Genomic DNA, 26,578 nt, shown 5'->3' with positions numbered 1-26,578 from the left:
CTTTCAATTTGTTTAGTACAGGATCTTAAAAAAAAGAATTATTTTTTTTTAAGATATGGCAGGAAACACTTTTTGCACACATACAAATGTTACTTAATTAATGGATGACTGCTAAAAGTGGGGAATAAGACTAACATGGTATATTTGATCAAATACATAATATTCATTGCATATATACTTCTCTTGCAGGGAGTTAATACAGGAATACTCCCTTTGCCTCAAAGGTTAAGAAACATGCATTGCAAGACTTACAAATGACAATTTAAAGAAAGACTTCTCAAGCACAGTGAATAATGGTGAAATATGGCCCCCAGGAAGGACAGTGATGATGAACAATGACATACAGGGACTAGTGGTTAGATGGTACAGTTTCGTTGTTACAGTACATTCACTGTGTCACATGCTCCTCATCACCAACACGCTGATTTATGGCTATTAAGAGGCATTTAAATACTTCCCTATCTGTCTCCGTAAACCCCTCACACAGAGCAGACATACGTACAGCCAGACATACACAATCATCCACTGATTGTGTGTCACAAAGAACAGTACAAGAGAGATTGCAAGGATAACACTAAACAGTCCGACACGTACAAAGTACAAACGTGCTTTCATTGCTGAAAGGTTACAGTGACAGAGCACTTTGGTGAATGGCGGGTTTAAGGCAATACTGGTGCAAATCAGCATATGAAGAGGGTGAGGAGGTTGTTTATGCGCAGGGGACTTGTAGAAAGAAGTGTAGAGAGAGAACAGCCAGGGCTCTTTATTTGTCTTGCATCTTCTCCAGGATGGGCACGATCATGTCGAATTTGGGTCTCTTGGCAGGATCTTCGTTCATGCAGATCCTCATAAGTTTGCAGATGTGGGGCGAGATGCCAGGCGGGATTGTGGGACGCAGACCCTCTAGTGCCACCTGGAGGACAAATGAATAAGGCAAGGATGAAAAATAAATTCCAAATAAGCTGTGGAAACAGAAAAAAAAATCATGCGTAGGTTTAAATAAAAATGAAGAGAATGGAAGCTGACAGGAAGCATTTTGTTACAAACACTGACAAATTTTAAGGGCAAAAAAATTCTACTAGAGTCCAGTATACGATCATGGGAAAAAGAAAGTACGCCCTCCTTCAATGTTCTTCAACAGGCCCTAAATAACTATTGCGTGGTCCTCACCAACATCTATAAACAAACAACCTCAGTTAACAAAAAACACAATAGATTTCAAAATAGTCATTTTTATCCCAAAAGGTAATGTTAATCTTGTGCAGAAAACAAGGTCTAATGTTTGCACACATTATTTGCTTAACAAAGACGTTAAAAAGTGCCTTTTTGTGATTTGTCATTACTAATCTTTTTGTTAAAGTTGAAAATATTGTTCCCGTTTTGTTTAGATAAAAACCTTATGGATAAACATTAACTAGAGATGCACCAATGTATTGGCCGATAATTGTATCGGCCGATAAAGGCTATCTTTCCGGCTTTCGGCTATCGGTCAATAGTTTAAAAACCATCCTATAATCAGGGCCGAATATATCCTGTCAATCAAAAGAGGGCGGGAAAACACATCGATTTCATGCTGTGTGTAAAGATGTCGTCTCTTGTGTGGAATGAATACAAAACTGCAGTTTGTTATCTGTGTACTGCTAAAATTTTACACTGGAAGTAAATTTTACAACGCAGATGTTTCGGCGTCGAGTCAATCTGCATTACTTTCAGAATTCTTTTAAATTAATCATTATTAATTTAAAAGAAGGTATAAAAAGCAGAACTATCGATATCGGCCGATATAACTCTGAATAATCGGTGATCGGTATCGGCTGAGAAACTTAGTAACGGTGCATCTCTAATGTTAACTGTACCATCCCAAGCTTACACTCATACAAACACACGGGCTGAAGGTGGCGACACTCGCTTACCTTCATGCCAATCTCCATGTTGGAGAGATCAGCGAACGGTACCTCTCTGGTGACCAGTTCCCACAGCAGCACAGCAAAGCTCCACATGTCTGCAGAACGCCTGTTAATTTCCTCTGGCTTCTTCTGCAGAGCTGGTGGGGGCACACAAAAAAAAGGACATCAGGTAAACAAACAAAACACATAAAATAGGGCTTAAAGAGGAGGCCTAGTGAAAGGGAGGGTACCTTCAGGGGCCATCCATGCTGGAGAATACATCCTGCCAGGACACTGGAAAGAGAACTTAACATCTGCCATGCTTATCCTGGCTGTCATGTCCTCATCTATCTGTTCAATGGAATCATTGTCAAAAAAAAGAATTAAAAAGATAAAAGCATTGCGATGTAATAAGTAATTTAGACGGTACGTTATACAGAAAGGAAAAAAAAAGATCAGGCGGTCAGGTATTTTAAATGTCTAGTAGTAGAGCCAGTAGTAGAGTAAAGGCAACTGGACATGTGTTAAAGGCAACTGGACATAATATTCAACAGCCTGCCTTGCTACTAGATTAAAAAGTGATAGAAGTAAAAATCAGGACTAGATGGTGAGACAAACTCCAGTGATTCTCTATGTATGATTCAATATTAGACACTTCCTGATCTGGTATACTGCAGACCTCATCAAATATACTGGCACTATTAGGACCAAGAAATGATTTGTTCTGTGCAGACTGCATGCTTACCATGACACTCTTGCTGTTGAGATAGTGACGTGGAATCATGGGCTCCAGTGTATGAAGGAAGGCCATCCCACATGCAATGTCCAACGCAAACTTCACCGCCTGCATCTGATCCACCACAAAGTCTAAAGTGAGACCAAAAACTGATTAGAAGTCATAATATTTCTTACAACATAGTGTCCACATAATCACAACATAAAACTGTGCTGCTAAACATGAGACACAGACGGCACTTTGTGAAGACAAAAACCTCTATTGTTTTTGTGTCGGATTGTCTGTGTACTGTGTGTGTTTAGAAAACTTTACTCACTGGTGCCCTCGTGGAGCACGTTGTAAAGGGAGCCATACGGCATCCAGTGTGTTATGATGACGGGGTGTGGAGCAGGGGGCGACTGACACGCCCCCAACATGGGCAACACATTGGGATGGGAGAAGATTCTACAGCAGGGTGACACACACACACACGACAGCTTGCAGACAAACATTTAAGTGCAGGTTTGTTCGATAGAACGTCAAATATCAAGATCAACATTCTAGCTTCTGCCTAAGGCAAACTTGCCTAGAGCATGTAGGCCAGAAATGGAACAAATGACTGAAAATGTACAAGAGAACAAAATTGGAGGTCTTTGTATGGCACTGTAATCCTTATGAATACCCATCTACTTTGAATACTTGCTACACATAATATTTATATAAATATAATATAAAAGGATTTATCCTAAATTTGTCCTATTAGCAAAGATTAAACATTCGACACCTTCAAGAGCTCCTTTGCATCATCTGTAGATTGACTTGATTTGTGTGTTTCTGCACCCCCAATTCCTCCTATAGATGCTGCAGGCTACCTAGAAAATGTGTATTTATACCTCAGTTTGGGGTATTCCTCATTAAAGTCCCGACTCTTTCTGGTGGTCCAATCCCGAACATGGAGCACCTTCACCACAATTTCCGTCCCTTGCCAGCGGCCCTTCCACAACTACCACCAAGGGAGTAAATCATCATCATCAAAAATAAAAAAATTCATAGAAATTTTAAAAAGTCTGATTATTTGTATTTTTGGAAAAGAAAAAAATACAAAGCCAAAGATTCAGATTACAATGGGCAATTTTACAACAGAGAACTGCACTTACCTCTCCTGAGTGATTTTCATTGACCTTGGCCATAAATGAGAGCTGCTTGTAGTCAATGCCAGCATGCTTGTTTAGTGTACCATTGCCTATAGATATAAATGAAGTTTTATATATATATATATATATATATATATATATATATATATATATATATATATATATATATATATATATATATAAAGTTATATAAGTTATATTATATATATATATATATATATATATATATATATATATATATATATATATATATATATATATATATACACACACACATACATACACACAAACAAACAAATAAAAACACAACGGTAATAGGAAATAAGCAGTTTTTCCCTCATCTACTTTGTACCTCAGGAGCTTCCAGTATATATCATTTACATTATATTTATGGCATTTGGCAGCCACCCTTATCCAGAGCAACTTACGTTTCTCTCATTTATACAACTGAGCAATTGAGGGTTAAGGGCTTCCCAACAGTGGTAGCTTGGCAGTGGTGGGGCTTGAACTCCTGACCTTCTGATCAGTAACCCAGAGCCTTTAACCACTGACCCACCACTGCCCTATACACGATCACATGTATAAAGTGTTTACACTGGCAATCATTTTTTAAATTTTATTTTGCTCATTAAAAATGCAATGATTTAGACCTCTTACTGAGATCACATCCAAGTAAGTCCATGAAAGGAAGAACCCAAAGCAAAACAATACACATACAGTACATCCTACATACATACTTTCCACATTTTTTCACACAGCGAGCGCTTACGTGGTCGTGTTCGGGTTGTGCCCTTCCAGAAGGTGTCCTTAAAGGGAACTTTGGTCAAATTCTGTCCTTGCTTCTCAGCCATTTCTGAACAAACAATATTTAGGTTAAAGTGATACCTACATACTACAATATGTTGTTTCATAATGCATTTCAGTGTCTAATGAGCTCTGCAGTTCATCACAAATAGATTCATCACCTTTCAGATGGTCACGGAGGTGTGGCTTGGCTTTGTCCACTGGTGTTTCTCCATATTTGTTACAGATGCTCACTTGAGCACCGTTATTGACAAGGTCCTGAAGGGGATTTAAGGGAAATGTAAACTGAGGTACTTCTGACAAGAGCAAGTTAAAGAATGTATTAAAATTAATAAAAAAAGAAACAAACTAACAAACAAACAAACTAACTAACTAACTAAAACAAAAACTAACAAAAGGCAATTCATTCTTTCGGTATTCAAATCTTCATTAGGTACAACTCGTACTCTATTTACCCTCATTGGATAATTAATTAGTTAACCTGCAATACATGTGCAGTACTAGGTATACAGTAACTAACTGTAGGCTATTTGTTGGTATGTACATCATCCCCCTCTCCATTCATCATTCAGTAGAAAAGAACCACCATATTCCATTGGCATGTTAGTGGATGTTGCACTTGTAGGAGAGTATCAGGTTAAGTATTGTTGAGTAAAACACTGCTAGGTTGAAAGCTAAAAGTATCCAGTCAACAGCCCTGAAGAGGTCAGAAACGGAACACTTATAATGGGTAGAGGGTATTAATTAATTAAATAATTCATTCATTCAGCTTTTCCTGGTGATTGTCATGGTGGCAAAATGCAGGGAAGATCAGCTAAGACCTGCCAATCCGTGAATACATATTCCAACTCCTCCTGCGGGAGCCCGAGAAGTTCCCAAGCTAACTATGAGATAATATCTCCAATGGGTCCTCCATCTGCCCTGAGGTCTCCATCCAGTGTAATGTGCCGGATACAGTTCTAGTGGGAGCTGACCAGGAAGCAAGCTCATAATCCTCATAATTTGTCCTTCACACACACTCTTTCCATTAGTTACTAATACAATCTCAAGGTATTTAAACTTCTACAACAGGAGCAAGGTCTCTCCCACACCTGAAGGGAGCATAACACTCTTTTCTGGGAGAGAACCATGGTCTTGGATTAAGAGGTCCTGATTTGCAACCCACTTCAGTTGGTGCTAAGAAAATATCATCTTTAAATAACAGGGATGGTACCTCTTACCCACCTCATACTTCAAACTTCTCCAACCATGGCTGCCTCTTGTCCATGAAAACCATAAACAGTAGTCGAGACAAGACACACCCTTGATGGAAATGGAAACCGACCGTAAATGGTTTCCACTTCATGCCAAAAATGTGGACACAACTCACACTGCACGATACAGAGATCACATGTAGAAGCAAACCCAATAACCTGTACTCCTTGAGTAACTCCCACAACAAATGATGAGGCACATAATCATAGGCCTTCCCCAAATCCACACACTTGATTAGACTTGATTAACATACTTCCATAACCTCACACAAAGCTGTGCAAGAGTAAAGAGCTGGTCCATTGTTCCATGGCCTGGCCAGAACCTGCATACCTCATGAATCACAGGTTCAACTACTCTCCAGAACCCGGTCATGGGCTTTTCCCTTGAGGCTGAGGAGTGCGATTCCCCTATAATTGAAACACACCCTCTTTTAAAAATAGAGACCACCATCACAGTTTGTGAGACACAGCCTCAGATCTCCATGCAAGCTTGAAGAGGCTTTGTAATCCACACAACTCCAGCCTTGTCCTTCATTGCTAAGAATGTTTACAACCGCCGAAGTAATGCCAGTCACAGAGATTGACTCGAAAGCAGAGTTTGCTGGCACTGCCTTGTGAAGGGAGGGTATGTGCAATGGCTTGACAATATCCTCAGATTGCTCCTTCCATCGCTCAACAATAATCACCAGTAGATGTCAACATCCCCCCACACTTCCTCAGCAAAACTTAGGCATGGTCTTATCTCCCCTTCCTGAGAAGCTGAGCAGTTTGCCAGAACATCTTTGAGGCCATTCAAAAGTTATTTCCCTGGTGAAGTAAAACCCCTAAGCGTATCTGTCAAAAGGGACTTTAACCAGCAGCTGCGAATGGAACGGCTACGGTGACAGGAAGTGAACAGTTACACCACCATAGCTGAGAACTTAAAAATCATTAAGCAACCATAAACAAGACGGCACAATGCAGCAATCAGTCATTTATTGAAATACAAAAAAAGTCATTTTAAAAAAGCAAGAGAATGATTGCTTTTGGCATTAAATAATAATCTATTGTCATAAGAGTTTTTACTCTTGTATGATGCCAATAGGTTTAAAAACCTAGATTTACCATGTAAGCGATACAGTACTCGCCATTTTAATCTTGATTACATGGAGAAAGACCAATGCCTAAATGAATTTCTTGGCAGAAAATTAAAGTTAGTTAAGTTTAAAACATAACACAGATTAAATAAAAGACTAATGGTACAATCATATACTGATGCAATTACATCAATGTCATATACCATAGAACATATTTTCTTGCCTAATCTGTTATGCTGTAATGACAACGGCAAACCAGCTGTACCTCCCGTAGTAGAAGTTTACATTAGAATGTCATGAACTAGCAGTTAAAGTTGCACATGCGCAATACAATTCCTGAATGCTGTCGCAGTTCCATTTGCAGCTCTTGCTTAAAGTCCCTAAAGTCAACAATCAAGAGAAGACCAAAGTAAATACAGAGGGTTCACCACAAGATGTAAAGGTAAAAATGGACTGAACTGCTGATGATTCGAAATATACCACTTCCCACCTTATGCTTTGGGGATTTATGGGTGCTACTGAAACTGGTTTCCTTGTACTTGATGATATGATTGCTGACAAAAGTAGCAGGATGAATTCCGAAGAGTATTGGGCTATAGTATCTGCGCAGATTCAGCCAAATGCTTCACAACTCATTGGATGGCACTTCACAGTGCAGCTGGATAATGACCCGAAGCATAGTTCAAAAGCAACCCAAGACGTTCCCGCAGCCAGCTTCCATTGACTGCACTGCATCTGACCCACACCCTTCATCTTGCAGTTAGTGAGAGCACTAAATGACTCCACTTCTCTACTTCGACTAAGGCTGCCCCGTTTACATGGGTGGCCTGGTCACCAGTATGCCTGATAAACCTAATCCAGGTGCGGTACACTTAAGACATTAATGCATATTTCATGGATGCCTTTAGGATTGATCTTTGTCTAAGCTGTCTTCTCAGATCTGTTCACCAGTGACATGGCCATAAGGATCACTGATATGGGAAGTCAATTAACACAAATTATGCACAGAAAAATATTACCTGAATTATGCTTGGGAAAAAAACAAAAAAAACAAACCACCTAACACTGAACTATAACAAGATGGATTAACAAGATAGGTGTGTAATCAATACCTGAACATCATGGTCCTATCTCAGTTGATGAAGGAAACAGACGGAAGTGTTGTTGGGGGCTAACAAATTTTTTATATATAGTAATTGTATGCTTACAAATTCAGTTATATTTATGTATACTCTATAAAAGTGCCAATAAGTTCAGATAGAATAAAAGGCAAGATTAAACTGAGATAAGATAAGGTGGTGTGGAGAAAACATCTGGCACTGAACGCAAACAAAACCATCTGGTACCCGTGTCCAAAGCCCTGCCACCACATGCCCTACCCAGTGATTATATGCAAACATCAAGATTACACTTACTAGAACTGCAGTACCTCATCCTCACACTGACTGTATTGTACTAAAACTGCATTTACACACGTGTATAGCTTTTTTGTATTATATGTGGTATTATGTTCTAACTGTATGCTGCTAAACTAAAAGTTTGTTGAATATACCAAAAAAAAAAAAAAAGAGCAAATCATATAGAAGGTAGGTGTACCCAATTAGGTGGCAACTGATTGTATATAGGCTTGGTAAATGGGCTTTTAACCAAGACTTCTTTGAACACATATTTTCGCTCAGGGAGATGTGTGTAGAACAATGCATGTGTGTGGATTAACATGCCTGTACCTAAATCGCTGTGGTTCTCTATCATGGCCAACAGGGGGAGGCGTAAACTCACCTCAGCGACCAAGTCATGGCCCCAGAAGCAGGCGTAGTGGAGCGGGGTGTTGCCATGTTCATTGGATGCATTGGTGTCAGCTTTGAACTGGATTAGCTGAATAAAAAGTATAAAACACAACACATCACTCTGCACACTATGAAAAATGTCATTTTTAAGCCAGCCAATAACAGGGTCTTAAAGCAACAGAAACGTACTGTTCTATAAACAAATACTGTTCTACAGCTTTTATACAACTTTAAATGTTTATACTTTACATGACAGGGTTCAATACATAATCAAAACAGTAATATTTCAGATTTAATAATGCTAACCTTTTGACACAACATGCAATAAGCATGTGTAGTGCAGAGGGTATGGGTGTTTGTGGTTTTTTTAGTGTGAACAGTTCGGGGACATACTGACTGTGGTTAATGGTCAGTTTTTATCATCAGGTTCTTTATCTATGACTCACAGAAAGGAACAAGCTACCAGACATCTTATGTTTGCTCTCATCATGTGTGAATATGTTTTTGTTTGTCTCGATGCAAATCTTAACACCTTACCCAAAACATGCTGGACTACCTTATACAGGGATATGTACATGTATAATGATTCTGCAAACCTTGCCCAGAATGTCACGGTGTCCATGGCTAGCAGCCAGGTGGAGTGGTGTATCGTCTCCGCGGTTCATCACGTTGATGCGGGCTCCTCTCATAATGAGCATGTCCACCACATTGGAGCGGCCTTCCCGACACGCCCAGTGCAGTGGACTGAATCCGTGATCATCTCTGAGACACAAACACAGAGAAGCCTTACAGTCAGATAAAATCAGTACATGACCGGTACTTGATGTCACATCGTGACTTGAAGAAATATTTAAACCATACAGTAGATTTGTAGGATCTATTGCATATTCATATTCCAGTGTCACAGTTACGGTGCAGCTGTTTTATACCCAGTACTTTAATGAAACTTTGAATGCTGTGGTGAGCTCATGTGTTCAAGTTAGTACACATCACATCCAGGACTGCTGGTGCGAGCCTGTCCTACTCACTACTAATTTTTTTTTTTTTTTACCAATTTAGGTAACTGACTCATCTGAATGTCCTAATCTGACCTAATCTCTATACAAACTGTTCATACCACCGCTTATTTTTGGAGGCTTTTTAAAACTTATATATATATATTATATATATACACACACACACACAGTATGTCACAAAAGTGAGTACACCCCTCACATTTTTGTAAATATTTGATTATATCTTTTCATGTGACAACACTGAAGAAATGACACTTTGCTACAATGTAAAGTAGTGAGTGTACAGCTTGTGTAACAGTGTAAATTTACTGTCCCCTCAAAATAACTCAACACACAGCCATTAATGTCTAAACCACTGGCAACAAAAGTGAGTACACCCCTAAGTGAAAATGTCCAAATTGGGCCCAAACTGTCACTATTTTGTGTGGCCACCATTATTTTCCAGCACTGCCTTAACCCTCTTGGGCATGGAGTTCACCAGAGCTTCACAGGTTGCCATTGGAGTCCTCTTCCACCTCTCCATGATGACATCACGGAGCTGGTGGATGCTAGAGACCTTGTGCTCCTCCACCATCCGTTTGAGGATGCCCCACAGATGCTCAATAGGGTTTAGGCCTGGAGACATGCTTGGCCAGTCCATCACCTTCACCCTCAGCTTCTTTAGCAAGGCAGTGGTCATCTTGGAGGTGTGTTTGGGGTCGTTATCATGCTGGAATAATGCATACTGATCATGCTCTGCTTCAGTATGTCACAGTTCATGTTGGGATTCATGGTTCCCTCAATGAATAGCCGTATGAGTGCTGCCAGTATTGCTGCAGAGGTTGAAGGGGTGGGGGGTCAGCCTGTCAGTGCTCAGACCATACGCCGCACACTGCATCAAATTGGTCTGCATGGCTGTCGTCCCAGAAGGAAGCCTCTTCTAAAGATGATGCACAAGAAAGCTGGCATACAGTTTGCTGAAAACAAGTAGACTAAGGACATGGATTATGAGACCAAGATAATCTTATTTGGTTCAGATGGTGACAAGTGTGTTTGGCGGCAACCAGGTGAGGAGTACAAAGACAAGTGTGTCTTGCCTACAGTCAAGCATGGTGGTGGGAGTGTCATGGTCTGGGGCTGCATGAATGCTGCCGGCACTGAGGAGCTACAGTTCATTGAGGGAACCATGAATGCCAACATGTACTGTGACATACTGAAGCAGAGCATGATCCCCTCCCTTCGGTGACTTGGCCGCAGGCCAGTATTCCAGCATGATAACAACCCCAAACACACCTCCAAGACGACCACTGCCTTGCTAAAGAAGCTGAGGGTGAAGGTGATGGTCTAAACCCTATTGAGCATCTGTGGGGCATTCTCAAATGGAAGGTGGAGGAGCACAAGGTCTCTAACATCCACCGACTCCGTGATGTCGTCATGGAGGAGTGGAAGAGGACTCCAGTGGCAACCTGTGAAGCTCTGGTGAACTCCATGCCCAAGAGGGTTAAGGCAGTGCTGGAAAATAATGGTGGCCACACAAAATAGTGACAGTTTGGGCCCAATCTGGACATTTTCACTTAGGGGTGTACTCACTTTTGTTGCCAGCGGTTTAGACATTAATGGCTGTGTGTTGAGTTATTTTGAGGGGACAGCAAATGTACACTGTTACACAAACTGTACACTCACTACTTTACATTGTAGCAAAGTGTCATTTCTTCAGTGGTTTCAGATGAAAAGTTATAATCAAATATTTACAAAAATGTGAGGGGTGTACTCACTTTTGTGAGATACTGTGTGTATATATGTATATATGTGTATATATATATATATATATATATATATATATATATATATATATATATAAAAAAAAAACACACTCACTGGCCACAGACAGCTCTACCATCTCTCCATACACAGTTGGTGATCCTAGTCTCAGCTGTCAGTCTCTAAGGCACTCTCATCGGGTTAAATATAAACAGTAGTTAACTGGCCCTCTGCTGTCTGCAGCGCATCCTCCCTCCCCCGTGTGTGTGTGTGTGTGTGTGTGTGTGTGTGTGTGTGTGTGTATTACATGCTCCCTCACTCAGCACCAGGCTTTATTTATATTTGAATGCAGGATTCTTTCTCAGGCCATCCATTTCCTTTTTCACAGTCAGAGTAAAGATGGGAATGTTGCAGTGAATGCTGATATCAGCACTGTGGCTGTACTGCACACCAGCATACTAACTGTACAGCTGCAGTACTAATTACAGCTACTAATTAGTAAAGGAAGAATAAACGTTACAAACGCAATAAAAAAAAAAAATCATTGCTACTGACTTGGAGGATACTCCTGTATTTCATTAGTAGTCCCACAGTAATTCTACCCAAGGAGCAATTTTATTACAATAATGAAAATACTTGGGCTCCAGAGTTCCTGCTACTACTGAGCACAGATACCCTTAAGACAGCTGCTAGTGTTTTTCATTCTGCATTACACCATGACCCCCCCCCCCCCAAACCCCCCCACAAACCAGCCTTTCAAAATGAGGTTTAAAGTAGTATCTTTAAAATAAATCTAACACAAGCAACAAGACAAGCTTTAAAAAAAAAAAATAATAAATAAAAATAAAAAAACCAACAACTTCTGTCTGGTTTCCTTCTGAAAGCTAGATATGCTGCATCACAGCAGAAGTGTGTCATTATCACACAGCTAGGAGAAAAGACTGTCACTATCGAAGACAGAAAGGGCAAAATTAGGGAAACAAGCAGGAAAGATAGGAAATAATACTCCCGTCCACCCCTCCCTCGCCTTTTTAGCATGTGTGGGTGTTGTGCTGTTCTTAGAAAGACACTCTCTTGTCCTTGTAAGGATGTGAAGTCCAAAGACCCACATCATTACCACCCATCCCGAGGGTGTAAAAGAGCCAACTGACAGAATGCGCAAATATTAGTTTGAGTGAAACTATGCAGGACTATTAAACGCCTTACATATGCCAGTTTAATTTATATTGACAGAAATTTGGGACTGCTCACAACCTGACGAGTGACAATGGTGATTTTTTTAAAATGTCCACTTAAATTATTGCTTGTTTTACACTATATTATTTTATTAATATTGTTATCTTTAGACACATGTTTGACATGATGGGCCAACTGTTTTCTCTGTGTACAATACACAATATAACTTCCCTCAGAGCTGTGGACCAGAGGAAATTTCCTCCTAGGAGGGGAAGGGAGAGGGGAAAAAAAAAGCGATCTGTTGGTTCGTGTATCAGAGTGGCTCTTGTAATCTCTGTATAATCATTCCACTTATTTTAAAAAAAAAAAAAAAAAAAAAAAAAAAAGGCAAGACAAGTGTTCTCACTAGAGGTCGACCGATTGATCGGTTTTGCAAAAATCCACACTGATAGTTTTCCTGATGGCGGGTTGCGGGAGCGGCTGAGAAGGGTCTTCTGTCATTATACAGTACAAGAGCGGCCTCTAGAAAACGATCGCTGACAAATTTTGTTGTGTTATTTGTAGTGTTTTTTATTCACTTTGAATGTCTATTTTTATTTGCTATTTGGGAGTGTTACTTTTTGGTTCGGTTTAGATGTATATATTTTATTTACATAATATTTATAAACCGCTAATATTTTCATATTTATTTCATTTTTAAAAAAGTACAGTACATTTTCATGGCACAGAATGAACATAAATGCTTGATTTGCAGTTTAAGCAGGTAGGTGCTAAGAAATACACAAACTCATGGAGTCACAATCTATTTACCTCATTAAAGCTGTTGTATAATATTATATTTAAAAGGTAAGAGGTTTTACTTTGATTATTTCTAACGCTGTGCACAGTCATGTTGATTTGACGTCACTCCGTAAACGGGGAAGGAACTCTGATTTGAGAAGAATACCCCAAGCTGAATTCTCAGTTCCGGTGGCATTTCATGTCACGAAAGACATGGGCTGTGTCGGAAATCAACTACTGTGACAGTACGTGTGTGTAGTATGAATACAATCCCGGACATACTACATCCGCCATGTTAGAATTGTCAGGTGACCTTCGATGTCATCATAAACACACAAATTAAAGGGACCACGAGATTAAGATTAAGCAACCACACTAACTGCAAAATGCACATCAGGAAAGTGAACTGAATTAGTTATGTAATGTGGGCGGGGTTAACAGGCTGAGGCAAATTCATTACTGTTAGCTTGGCTGGATAAGACATGATGGAGATCACAAAAAAACGTTTCAAACGCTATGACAACTGTTTTCTTGTTTAAACCTTCAACTAGTTAACAATTTATTCAGGTATTGTTAAACAAGTCCTGTTTAACCAAGATTTAATACTTAAAAAGAGCTGACACGCTGTCTTCCACCATTTTTTTCTGAGCTTGTCCGCACTAGTCCTGTTGCATTATGGGAATTTTTGACTCGTGTAGTATCCATCGGTTGCATAGTTCAAAAATCTCACTGGAAGCAGTACGCCATCCGGGTGTTTCTCACCTACTGAGACTTTGGACATACTACCCCTCTGGTGTACTGCTTTTCTCCTACTCTGTAGTAGCTTAGTACGCGATTTCAGATGCAGCCATGGTTCCCATTTACTCTGTCGAGAAAGAAGGGTGCACCAAGTTGTGCATAAATAGTAGGGCTGCAACTAACGATTATATTCATAATCGATTAGTTGGCCGATTATTTATTTATTTATTTTCTCCGATTAATCAGATGGGGGGGGGCGACTTTCAGTACCATCGTTTATTTAAAATAAAATCCACAATCTGAGTGTTACAAACAAACTTCAGACTAAAACTTTACATAACTGTTTGTCCAATTATATGAGGCTGAAAAGAACCCAATACACACAGACACACACCAGAATATATATTATTCATTTAGGACTGTAGTTTAATTCAGTGTTTTTTTTGCATCTATAAAAAGTAATGCATCTATAATGCCATCTACAGCAAACAGTAGAAAGTTAATAATGTTAATATCCTTTCTTAAAATGTTCTTTATTTAAAATAACCATTGTTTGCACTATTTGCTACACATGCTGCTGTTTTTTTTCACATCTACATTTTACTGTCCATTCCAATAAATAAAACATAATTGTGTAATTTTTTAATTGCATTATGTAAGAACAAAAACAATTCAAATCGTAATCGAGAATCTTTCATAAAGTTGAAAAAAAATAAATAAATCGAGGATTTTTGTTGTGCAACATCACCCAGCCCTAGTACTGCGATGTGGAACTATAGCACATGCACATGACGCTCATTTTCACTAAGCAGATTCATTCGTGTGCACAGATGACAGGCATGATTTTCAGAATTAGGAACATGTAGGTATGTGGAAACACTGACAAAACTGAGCAAAATGAAGTTCAGTGCAAAGCCGTGGTACAACTCTCCTGCTAGTACAATACGCTGTCACCTCACAGTTAAACATGTCGACAGAAAATCAAGCTGCTAGTCAGACTTGAAGAATATGTTATATGTGCGATGAGAGGAAAGAACACCAAAAGTCATTCAGCGATGAAATGTTGACCAGCGACTTGCTGACTTTTTGTCTACGGCACAAACACAACGTGCTATGTTAGAAACTTTGCTTGAAGACAATGATAATCATAAATGCATTTGTTTCCCTTAATCTGTAGAAATGCACCTAACTAGCAAACTTGGTCACCATACATTATCACATCAGTTACCACTTTATAGCCTAGTCAATTTCCTAGCAACCAAAACATGGCACACTGCAGCGTTTACTTGCCTGGTGTGCTAGTTAATGAATTTATGATTTGTGCACCCCTGCATACTACAGTACTCTGAGTCAGGTTCTAAAGATAATACGGAGCATACAGCAGTATTCGAAAGAGGATGTGAGAGGAGCCCATGCGAACCTCAGAGTGTGTCAATTCAATACAAATGCAAAACGGTGCTCTTTACCTAAAGTGGAGACATTCTGTAATTTAGGTTCTTTGCTGATTCTACAGACCAAACTGGCACTGTTGGAAGCAAATTAAGTAATGGGTTAGTATACAGAGGTCTTCTGACCAAAGTTATTTTCCTGCATGCAAACCACAAAATGTGCAGCTAATATAAACGCAAGAGAACTCCGTGGGGAAAAACCTTGAATCAATCATTGTAATGCTAATTACAGCAGTCCTCTTTAGTATTTCAGACAATCAAGTATAAATAAATAAATAAAAATCCTCAATATGACTACTGCTAGCTCTCAGATAAGATCAGTCTATAACTGAAATCTTAAAGCTGGTATGGTCATTTACGCAGTCTCAGTGTATTGCCATTTCCCGTCCCCTCCTACAACAGCTTAGGGTCATGACATGTAAATGCTTTCTATAGCCCCAAAAAGCTGAGAATTAACTTTACATGCTTCATGGGGGGGGGGGGGGGGGGGGACACAGCCATGTTTTATGATTAGTTGCAAAATGATTTAATTATAATCTCCGCTACAGACAAGCGAGAGAACACTGAATACCAATAACTGTCAAAACCCTTGGGTGTAGCTGTTGTATTTTTGGAAGAGGAAACCATGTAGAGAAAGAATGAGTGAAGGAGAGTGTAAAAGGAAGAAAGGGTGCAAGACACAAAGAAAAAGAGAGAGAGAGAGAGAGAGAGAGAGAGAGAAGAAGACAGAGCACTGGTGTGGCTCAAGTCAGAATGCTCTGGTTAGTGATCTCATTGTAGTATGGAAACTATTTGCCCCTGCCATTCCTGAGCAGTCTGGCTTTCCTCCCCCCTCCCACCTTTGACTCAGTATAAATGCTAGAAACATGTAATGTGACACATCCCTTACGTTAGTCACACTGCAAAATATACATGGCTGAATTCCAAAAAAAACAAACAAGTAAACCTAGTCTTATTAATGATTCTTGTATATGTGACCAATAAAAATCTTTAATATTCATCAGTCTGTTTCAGTTGATCATTAGAACTGGCTTGATTGCACGATTGTCTCAGTGACTAACTGTTCGAAGTGTCCAGGAAATGCCTAGATAGAATCTACAACGGATGTGACGATTTTTCTCAACCTTAGGTCACGTGACTGTGCCTACACTATGAACGGAGAAGTGTTGCATCCCACAAACATGCTGTTGCCTGTGATCCACCCATCAGACGATGACAACATTCTAGCATGCTACAACTGCCCACTGGGAGTGTTACTAAAACATTTCTTTCCTGCACTTATGTTTTGTTTTGGGGTTTTTTCAATCGTATTAAGTTTTCCTCGTCCAGCACAGATTCTCAAAAAAAAAAAAAAAAAAAAAAAAAAACTGTTTGGCAACAGCCTTGCAAAGCTAAAATCAGAATGAACTTTTGCCCAGATGTCTGCATAAATACTACATTCAGAATGAAAGGGATCTGCTTGGATTAAGCGCCTAAAATGATATCACTACGCATTCCAACGCAGCCTCGTTTGTTTGGCTGGAGGAGCTGTCTGGAACATGGAGTCATGGATAAATGTTGTACATCTCTGCACCATATAGGGACACACTTTCATTTCTCTACTCTAGTGTGTGCACGGCTTTTTCCACTATGTCACCTTTCCAAAGAGGCTTACACTGCACCAATGATTTAACTTAACTGTCAGTAAGTTATCTGAACAGGCGGGTTTGTACTGTTTACTTGCTAAGAGGAAGAACTGTGAGAGCAGTTGTAAGGCATGGGCAAACTCAGCACACACGATTACCCAGCAATCAAAAGCTGCTCTAAAACATCTGGACTAATGCCATCACATTCCAGAGGAGAGTGAACTGCAATCTAGTACCAACTTACTCGAATAATGACTCTTAATGTGAATCATTACAATTCCCATCACACTCGGTTACACTACCCCACCACACCTTCCAAACGGAGGACATACCATCCTAAACCTTAAGATTAAAACTGGACAGAACCAGAACAAATCAGGCAGTCTGTACAGGATTTCACAGAGTTTTTTTTTTTGTGACTGCTGCGGCCAAAAATGCTAGATTTTTCTGCGTTTTTTTTCTTCAAAATTTGCGTAGATTTTTGTCCTTTTTTTTCCCCCAGAAAATTACTTGAATTGGCGAAATTACAACTGCTGGAAATTATTCTGCACAGTCTTTTGCAGTGATGTTTGTTGATAAATGAGACCTTTTAGCTGTATTCATGTTAGACGCACGTGAACTGAAGAGGGCTTTGGCTACATGCACGTTGTGATGATATCACATGTCACGTCTTGGCCCAAATTGGCAGAAAACCTGTCGTAATTTAGAAAAATTGCAAGCTCCTCGAAATATTCTGGCGATTGCTTGATTTTGCATTGATTCTGCGATCGCAAAATCACGAAATCCTGGAGGGACTGATTAGGGTTAAGACGAAACACACAGGAAAGATAAATGTGATGGCAAAATATTACCTGTACTTCAAAAAACAAAAAGACATGGCATAACAATGACACAACTGAGAGTGGAATGCCAAAGCAACAAGCCATGACAAAAACCCTGCCTGATTTAAGTACAGACTTAAAAATGCATCCAGACAAATTTAATAGTTTCACACAGGGGTGGTACCACTACTCCAAAAGTGGTGAGGCAAAATTCGATACTTTTGATGATGTTTAATAAAATTTGGCTTATTAATTATATTTAAACTAGATATCATGGGTCACAACAAATACTGCAAACTATGTATTTTGCCTTTAGTGCTACATGGAGCCAGGGCCTGATTATAATAGAATAACAGGGCATAACACAAGTTTTAATGAATAATTATATTTTCAGGAGCTACAGCAAAACGTTTGTTCACAAAGTTAGATAGCACTCATTCTAAAGTACGTTAAAAAAAAAACGGAGACATGTTCACGTTCTGCAGTAGGCTGTTCGTCACTGAAGTAACTAACTGTTTCGCTAAACATTTACCCAGCAAGCCTAACTAACTTTATTTGAAGAATGTCATTTGAGGACTGTTCCTGTAATCGATTCAGAATACAGAATATATGCATATGGCACTTAAAATATTGAAACGTTAGTGATACTGATTATTAATGTGCCAGTGAGCGTCAAGGCACGGTTAACCCTTTATCGCTCGTAGGAGATCCCCTTTAGGAGAAATCTTCCACCCTCCAGCTGAACTAGAAGTTTCAACCGTGTCAGACCTGTCTGTTATCACCTGAAGTGCTGGGTCATTGCCCCAGTAGTCGAAAAAATGCCAGGTCACGTGTCAGCTCGTCCCTGGTGCTCCGGCGGCCCTGCTTTCACAAGCTATAAAATCCGGTCGAATCTGGCAATTTCGAAAGCCGTACTCGACGGATCCATAGCATGATTTAGCCTCACCACAAATAAGAAATGATTAGATACTGAACGATAATTTATGGCCACTTCTAAGACTCTTCCACTGATTTTCGCTAATGCTTGGCAACATTTCAGATATTTCTGGAAGTGAACTTACCCCTGGTTAAGGTCGTTCTCTGTGTTGTCCAGCCAGAGGCGGACGGCTACAGCGTTACCCTCTCGGCACTGGGTGAAGATGTCGTCCATTGTGGCTCCTTATGTCTCCTCGGGCTAGTGGAATCCTTCGTCCCCTACCAGGAGTGCCCTGGGAGAGGGGTGTGATGCAGCGCTACCTGAAGCACCCAGGTGGAAGAGAGTAAGACATTCACATCAGCGAGGGAAAACATGATAAAGCACTATAATAGGACAGTAATGCATTTTAGAGAAATGGCAGTACATCGCAGTGTGTGCCAATAACTAGAGAGTTAACATGACAATGTTATCAGCATTGATGTTTCATTTATGCAAGATGAGAAATGTAATGAACAATAAAGAGTGATTTAAAAATGAACTGCTGCGAGTAACAATCGAGTTCACTGTACTAATGATGCTCTCATCGTCATTGCCCAGGCTTTTTACATACTACGCAATGCGAGGGACAATGACAATCAAAACAAATAATTTAATACTTGTACTCTTACTGCATTTAATATTATTCTATTTGAAACCTTAAGGTAAAAAGAAAACAAATACATCCTGAAATCACGTTCATATTTTTTTTCTTACCGTCCCACCTCACTACTTGTTTACTTTACATTACTTCCTGGTGGATAGCTTGGAATATGATAGCTGACCTTATTCTACCTTCTTTATTTAAGGAGATTCTAAAATAGTCTACCTAAGTAATAATGATAATAGGTATTTATTTATCACATATACACAGTGAAATTCTTTTCTTCGCATACCCCAGCATGTCAGGAAGCCTGGGTCAGAGCACAGGGTCAGCCATGATACAGCACCCCTGGAGCAGAGAGGGTTAAGGGCCTTGCTCAAGGGCCCAACAGTGGCAGCTTGGCAGTGCTGGGGCTTGAACCTCCGACCTTCCGATCAGTAACCCAGAGCCTTAACCGCCAAGCTAATAGTAATAGTTATTTTGACATGTCCATGATAACAGTATTGTAATATACCATGTAACTGGTTAGAGACAAATTCCTAGTCTGCAGTACTCAAAGGAAAAATGTCAACTCACACCATTTACAGTTTTATTTATATGCACTGTCATTTATGAAGGAAGCAGAAGATGAATGACCTCTGAGTTACTCCACTCTAAACCTCTTCCAAGTTAGGAAAGCATTTTTATGTCTATATTAAAATACAAATCAAACTGAAAGTGGGACTAGTGGACTAGAAATCCAGCACGATGACGTCACAACAAGCCCACCTACATTCATATAAGGTAAAGAAAAATAGAGTGATCTGCACGTCAATAAAAACAGGGTGGAAATTGCTAAAGTGTCCGTACTGCATCTTTCTAGCTAATATATATATACATATATGTTTTAAAGCTGGAAACATCCCGGCAGATTGTTTTTCCACAGTGTTTGATGTGTTCAAAGCTGTTAGCAGGACTGGCGACGTTAGCGGTGGAGTAAACCACAGGGGAGAGAGAGACAAGTCAGCGTCTCTTACTTTAGTTAAATTACATTTTAAAGTGTGCATACTGTAAAAGAAAATAAACCAAGAGAAAAAGAACTAAACTACTCGTTCTCAGTAAAACTCCATAAGTTCTGGGATAATAACAAATATCAGCGAGTTAGCGTTTTTCACTGAGCTAACCCCTAGCCATGTAGCCGACAGCGCTAGGTCGTTAGCGAGACAGCGCCATAGCGTTGGTAAGAACACCGCAGCAGTGGGGATTATTACACGGAAAGTTTGAATGTAGCCTTGTCAAAGAAATGAAATATGAACCAAAGTCCATACCTGTTGAAGTGGCAGCTCTGGCTGAATGAAGGCACGAGAAAGGACAGCGTGACAGACCCCAACCCTCGCTGTCCACACCCTGGTCGAAGACGTACAGGAACCGCCTTTCTGTGGTAATGAAGTGTTCCCTCAAACAACAAAACAGCATCGCCCTCTGTTGGGAATCCGCTAAAACCGTGCCCTCTGGGGAGGAATTTCAGAAACAGGTCCTGTGTTTCCTCCACCAGAGTTATCTGAACAGATGATCAGAATGTGATGGGGGTGAGTTATGTCGGAGAGGCTTCGTCATAAAGGCGCTCACAGGGAACCTGAAAAAACCAAAGCAGTCTTCACTTCATGTTGATGGAGCACATGGTGTGAGAGATCCTGTGCAGGAATACACCATTTGCTTTTTTTCCCTGTTTGAATTGAGTTTTTAATCAGCCTTCAGAATAGGATACAGTAGAGGTTCTCTCTCTCTCCTCCCCCACCCATCCATCCATCTTCAACCGCTTACTCCTTTTCGGGGTACACCCTGGACAGGGTGCCAGTCCATCGCAGGGCACAATCACATTTTATATATATATATATATATATATATATATATATATATATATATACACCTTTATGACGAAGCCTCTCCGACATAACTCACCCCCATCACATTCTGATCATCTGTTCAGATAACTCTGGTGGAGGAAACACAGGACCTGTGTTTCTGAAATTCCTCCCCAGAGGGCACGGTTTTAGCGGATTCCCAACAGAGGGCGATGCTGTTTTGTTGTTTGAGGGAACACTTCATTACCACAGAAAGGCGGTTCCTGTACGTCTTCGTATACATATATATATATATATATATATATATATATATATATATATATATATATATATATATATATCAGAGGGCGATGCTGTTTTGTATATATATATATATATATATATATATATATATATATATATATATATATATATATATATATATAAAATGTGATTGTGCCCTGCGATGGACTGGCACCCTGTCCAGGGTGTACCCCGAAAAGGAGTAAGCGGTTGAAGATGGATGGATGGATATATATATATATATTTTTTTTTAAAAATGTGTTTCTGTACTTTATTAAATTACTTTTCATTACTTTTTTTTTTTAAAAAAGTCTTCTCCCCCCATTGGAGAAGACCAGGTAAATGATTATCTATTCTATATTAAATCTATTGATATAACCTAATCTATAATCTGTTTTGATAGATAGATAGATAGATAGATAGATAGATATTTTTTATTTTGTGTTTTTGTACCTTTATAAATTACTTTTCATAACTTTTTTTAAAATAACTTTTATAAAACTATATAACGGACAGGTATGGAACATGAATGATCAAAAATGTTTCTGAACACTATAATTATTTTGAACAGAAAACTAGGCTGTAATACCGTGTACTATTTTACATGTAAAACATGTTGCATTACATTCGTCTTGCATTCTAAAAACATTCACATAAGATTGATGTAAATTGGGAAGAAGGGCGCGTCTCGTTATCCATGACATTGTTAAATCTCAGGCTCTCAGACATTCACTGAACAGAGCAGACACAGAGAGAGGTGAGAGTGCAGCGGGAAAGCAAGACCTCGCACTTGCAGGACAGTACTGGAGACATTTGGAAAGTTTGATTAGGTTTGTCCAAAAAGTCGCTAGATTTGTCACTAAGTGCTTTATTTTTTTGCAAAAAAAAAAAGTCGCTAAAGGGGTCTGAAAAGTCGCTAAGTTGGCATCAAGTGTTCATTTTGAATGAATCTTTAATATGACTCGGGAACAACGAGTTGTCTCAGGAAGTGAAGAGGGAACGTGGGGTTTTTCATTTATGCACATTCTATGTGAAAAGCAATAAATTACACAGACAAGCATCATTTGGGTACTCTGTGTTTTTTTCTTCTTCTTGACAACAATTTGCACCCCTCTTCCGATCTCTCCCGGGGTGGGGACCACTGGGATTCAGAATAGGAAATCTCACACTGTCATAGAGCATTTTTCTGTTTTTATATTTCTTAAAATGACAATGAAAGTGAATTGAGTTCATATTATAGGAGCAAATAGTATGGAATGCTCTTTTGCAAGAATATACACCATTTATTGTCTCTGCTTATTGAAACTTATTGAAAGCTTGTTATCAGTCTCAAAATTGAAAACATTACTATATTATTACAAAGCTTATTCCTTATCCTATTTTGTATTGTTTCTTTTTCTTCTTCGTCTTCTTCTTCTTCTTCTTCTTATAAATAAATATAGTTACACATGAGAGTCTATGGCAGCCCATAGAATGCTTCATTGCTGATAAAGCATTCTATGGTGATCTAGTGGTTTCTGGCAGGGGCATAACCTGACCTGGCCATTCTTGGCTGCAGACTAGGGATGTCACGAGAACTGATACTTCGGTACCAAGTCGGTACCAACATTCTTAAAACGTGACGGTACTTGTTTTTCTGAAGAAGCGTTAGTACCGCTTGTTATGAAGGTACCGAGGTTGCAATTCTTCCGGACCTGATGGGGGCAGCAAATACGCGCAAGTGTTTTAGTCGGCCACAAGTGGTGAAGAAGAAGAAAAACGCCTACAAGCACACGGGAAAAACTATAGAAGTTTAGCTCCACCCGACTCGTTGAAAGGAAAAGTGGTATGGAATATGGAAATACTTCTCATTCAAGGTGGATGACATCCATCCATCCATCCATCTTCTATACCACTTATCCTTCCTTCAGGGTCACAGAGAAACCTGGAGACTATCCCAGGGAGCACGGGGCATAGCGGGGTATGGACAGGGTTCCAATCCATCGCAGGGCACACAATCACACACATTCACACACTACGGACACTTTGGACATGCCAATCATGCCTACCAAGCATGTCTTTGGACTTGGGGAGGAACCCAGAGCACCCAGAGGAAACCCCTGCACCATGGGGAGAACATGCAAACTCCGCACACAGAGGACCCCCGACCCCGGAGGAATCCCTGGGGGAATCGAACCCCCAACCCTGGAGGTGTGAGGCAAACATGCTAACCACTAAGCCACCGTGCGCCCAGGCGGCTGACAACGAACATATAATTGATGCGCTGAAGCCGGTGTGCAACCGATGCTATCGTTCATTTCAAACAAAGCGAGGAAACACCTGGAATTTGGCGAAGCACCTGAAAGCCGGTCCTATATTATGTTTGTTTGAGGCAGCTGGCATTGTAGCCATGAAACCAGCTAATGTTATGCTCCATGTAATGTTTGCGATAGCCAGTTATGTGTTAACGACGCTAACGCATTGCAGTGTTATAAACTACCTCCTAATGGGCCACCATGCATCGCAAGTCAGCCCGTGTCCTGTCAGCTAAATGTAGCCTAATGTCACTAATAATTATTCAAATGTTCATGCTTATAATAAATCTTTTTGGCCTGCTACCATATCAGTGAATTTAAACTAATGCTTGCATTCAGAGTATAAGGTGTGTGTGTGCACGTGCGTTTAGGAGTGCACCTCCACTGTAGCCTCCACTCATTGTTAGACAGTGTTTGATAACTAACATATTCATTCTCTCTCTCTCTCTCTCTCTCTCTCTCAGCCAGAGGAGGATGTCCTCTATCTTTTCATGTGACAACACTGAAGAAATGACACTTTGCTACAATGTAAAGTAGTGAGTGTACAGCTTGTATAACAGTGTAAATTTGCTGTCCCCTCAAAATAACTCAACACACAGCCATTAATGTCTAAACCGCTGGCAACAAAAGTGAGTACACCCCCACCGTTGATCCATAAGAAATCACTGAAACAGCCATATATGGCTTGTGAGCCACAGGTTCCCTACACCTGGTTTAGAGGAAAATACGTGGAAATACTTGTGTCTTATTGGCTGACGGGTAATATCGGTAGCTCATACAGTGAGTTAGTGTGAGGGGAAAAATGGATATATGCCGATTTAAAAAAAAAGAAAAAAAAAACAGTAATGGGGTTGAAACTGAAACACTAACATCTTCTCATGCTGAGCAGGAAAACAAGGTGTGTAAATGTCTATATGAGTTCCAAGTTACATGAACATGATATGAGCAGAGCATAAGGACAGCTAACATACTTTTCATGGCACTCTAGCAGCTAAACTGATCTAATAGCTTAGTTGTGCCTCCCCTTGTCTAGCGGCACCAAAAATTGCATAGTCTTGTGTTAGATCGCCAAAAAGTTTTATAATTTATCAGTCTCATGGTCCTGCAAGCAGTGATAATACCCAAGGTAAGTTTTATGATAAATCCAACTTTTTGTGCATTTTTAAACAACTAGCCCACACATACAAAAAATGCATGGAAACAGTCTGTTTAGGAGTATGTATTTAAAAGGTTTTGGTTTTTTTTGATAGAGAAGAATCTGGGTTCAGCCCCATAATAATTAACAGTCCAACTAATGCCCCTGGTTTCTGGTCTTCCTCCATCGCTAAGGACTTGGGGCAAAAAGTGCTTGGGCCCCCTTTAATCACTGCTTTCAGCTATATTTTTTTCGTTCCATTCTTTTAACAAAAGATTTGGCATAGTAAACTGATTTCATGTTAAAGAACAAAGAGTAGCTTTAACCATTAATAAATTCTGTATTGTATCTACAATAGTAGTCATTTTAAATTACAGAACTGAGCTGCTTAATGTTTTGTAGGTTATATTTACATCAAAAATCAATTACTGACAGTGAACCATATGCGAAACAAACCACTCCTGTCCTAATACCATAATATTTTTTGTTTGATATGATACCAAAATGATACTATGAAAAAGAACCTTGTCATCCATTGACATCTCTTATACACTATTTAAAACAAATACAATCAAATACAGTGTTCATTATACTATATACAATTTTTGTTTAGATATGTGAATGGAATTAGTGGAATCACCAGTGGAGTATTTTAATTGTACCAGTTTTTAACTTAAAGTTATAATGTTAATGTTGTGTTTTTAACAACAAATTTCTATTTTGAACACTAATGTGTGATCAAAATTATTTAGACAATGGATATATAAAAATTAGGCAACAGACAATTCACTACTGATAGGTGCTATTTATTGGTGCCACATTTTTTGTGCTCAAGCTTTACAAGTGAAACATGAATTCCTTGAGCAGCTCTGCCTGAATTAATGAATTTTACTTGTATATAGGCAGTGTCAGAGTAAGATTGTTAAATAAAATAGTGAAGGTTCAAATTGTTTGCCACGTTGTAGTATTTCTAGGGCAGATGATGGTGTTTCAGTCTGTGTAGCCAACAGGAAGACAGCTTCTTCCTGTGCCTGGCACAGACATACATAAAAGATGAGGATATTGCAACACTGCAAAATGTTTGTTACTACTGCCATTATGTAAATAACTAATTGTAAATGTAATCTAATTCTTATGTGCATTAGGTGTTACCTAATTTGTATAGAAAAACACACTCCTTGTATTTCTTTTACTTCTGTAGTCATCTTGTTCAACCTGTGGATTAAAAATCCTTAATGTGAAATGAAATGAAATCTTTACTTGATACCGGTTTATAGAAAAGATTTGATCTACTTTCTTCAATTTCATCAAGCATGTATTTGTCTTAAAAGGTACAAACTTGTTCCTATTTTAAAATTAAAGTTAATTAAGGTTAAAATAAGGTAGTATTAATTTGTGCTTAAATCCATAATTACTGCCTGTTTCCATACTGTGTCATAAGCACTGGA

The 26,578-nt window shown here is 39.4% G+C and overlaps 1 protein-coding gene across 1 annotated transcript; it reads right to left on the bottom strand.

The window, feature by feature from the left end:
- Positions 1–360: 360 nt before the first annotated feature.
- ilk (integrin-linked kinase) lies at positions 361–21,029 on the bottom strand. Its single transcript, XM_053645570.1, has 13 exons — positions 20,883–21,029; positions 19,081–19,255; positions 9,272–9,437; positions 8,668–8,763; positions 4,721–4,817; positions 4,525–4,608; positions 3,759–3,844; positions 3,495–3,604; positions 2,939–3,066; positions 2,632–2,753; positions 2,138–2,237; positions 1,914–2,044; positions 361–913 (listed from the first exon to the last, which is right to left on the bottom strand). Exons 2-13 carry the CDS (start codon positions 19,167–19,169, stop codon positions 764–766), a joined length of 1,359 nt encoding a protein of 452 aa, XP_053501545.1. The 5' UTR covers positions 19,170–19,255; positions 20,883–21,029; the 3' UTR covers positions 361–763.
- Between the last annotated feature and the right edge of the window lie 5,549 nt (positions 21,030–26,578).

The sequence above is a fragment of the Ictalurus furcatus genome, chromosome 16, assembly GCF_023375685.1.
Source record: "Ictalurus furcatus strain D&B chromosome 16, Billie_1.0, whole genome shotgun sequence".
In the NCBI taxonomy this organism is placed as follows: Eukaryota; Metazoa; Chordata; class Actinopteri; order Siluriformes; family Ictaluridae; genus Ictalurus; species Ictalurus furcatus.
The sequence above is the reverse complement of the archived record's forward strand: the minus strand, read 5'-3'. Positions and strand labels throughout refer to the sequence as shown.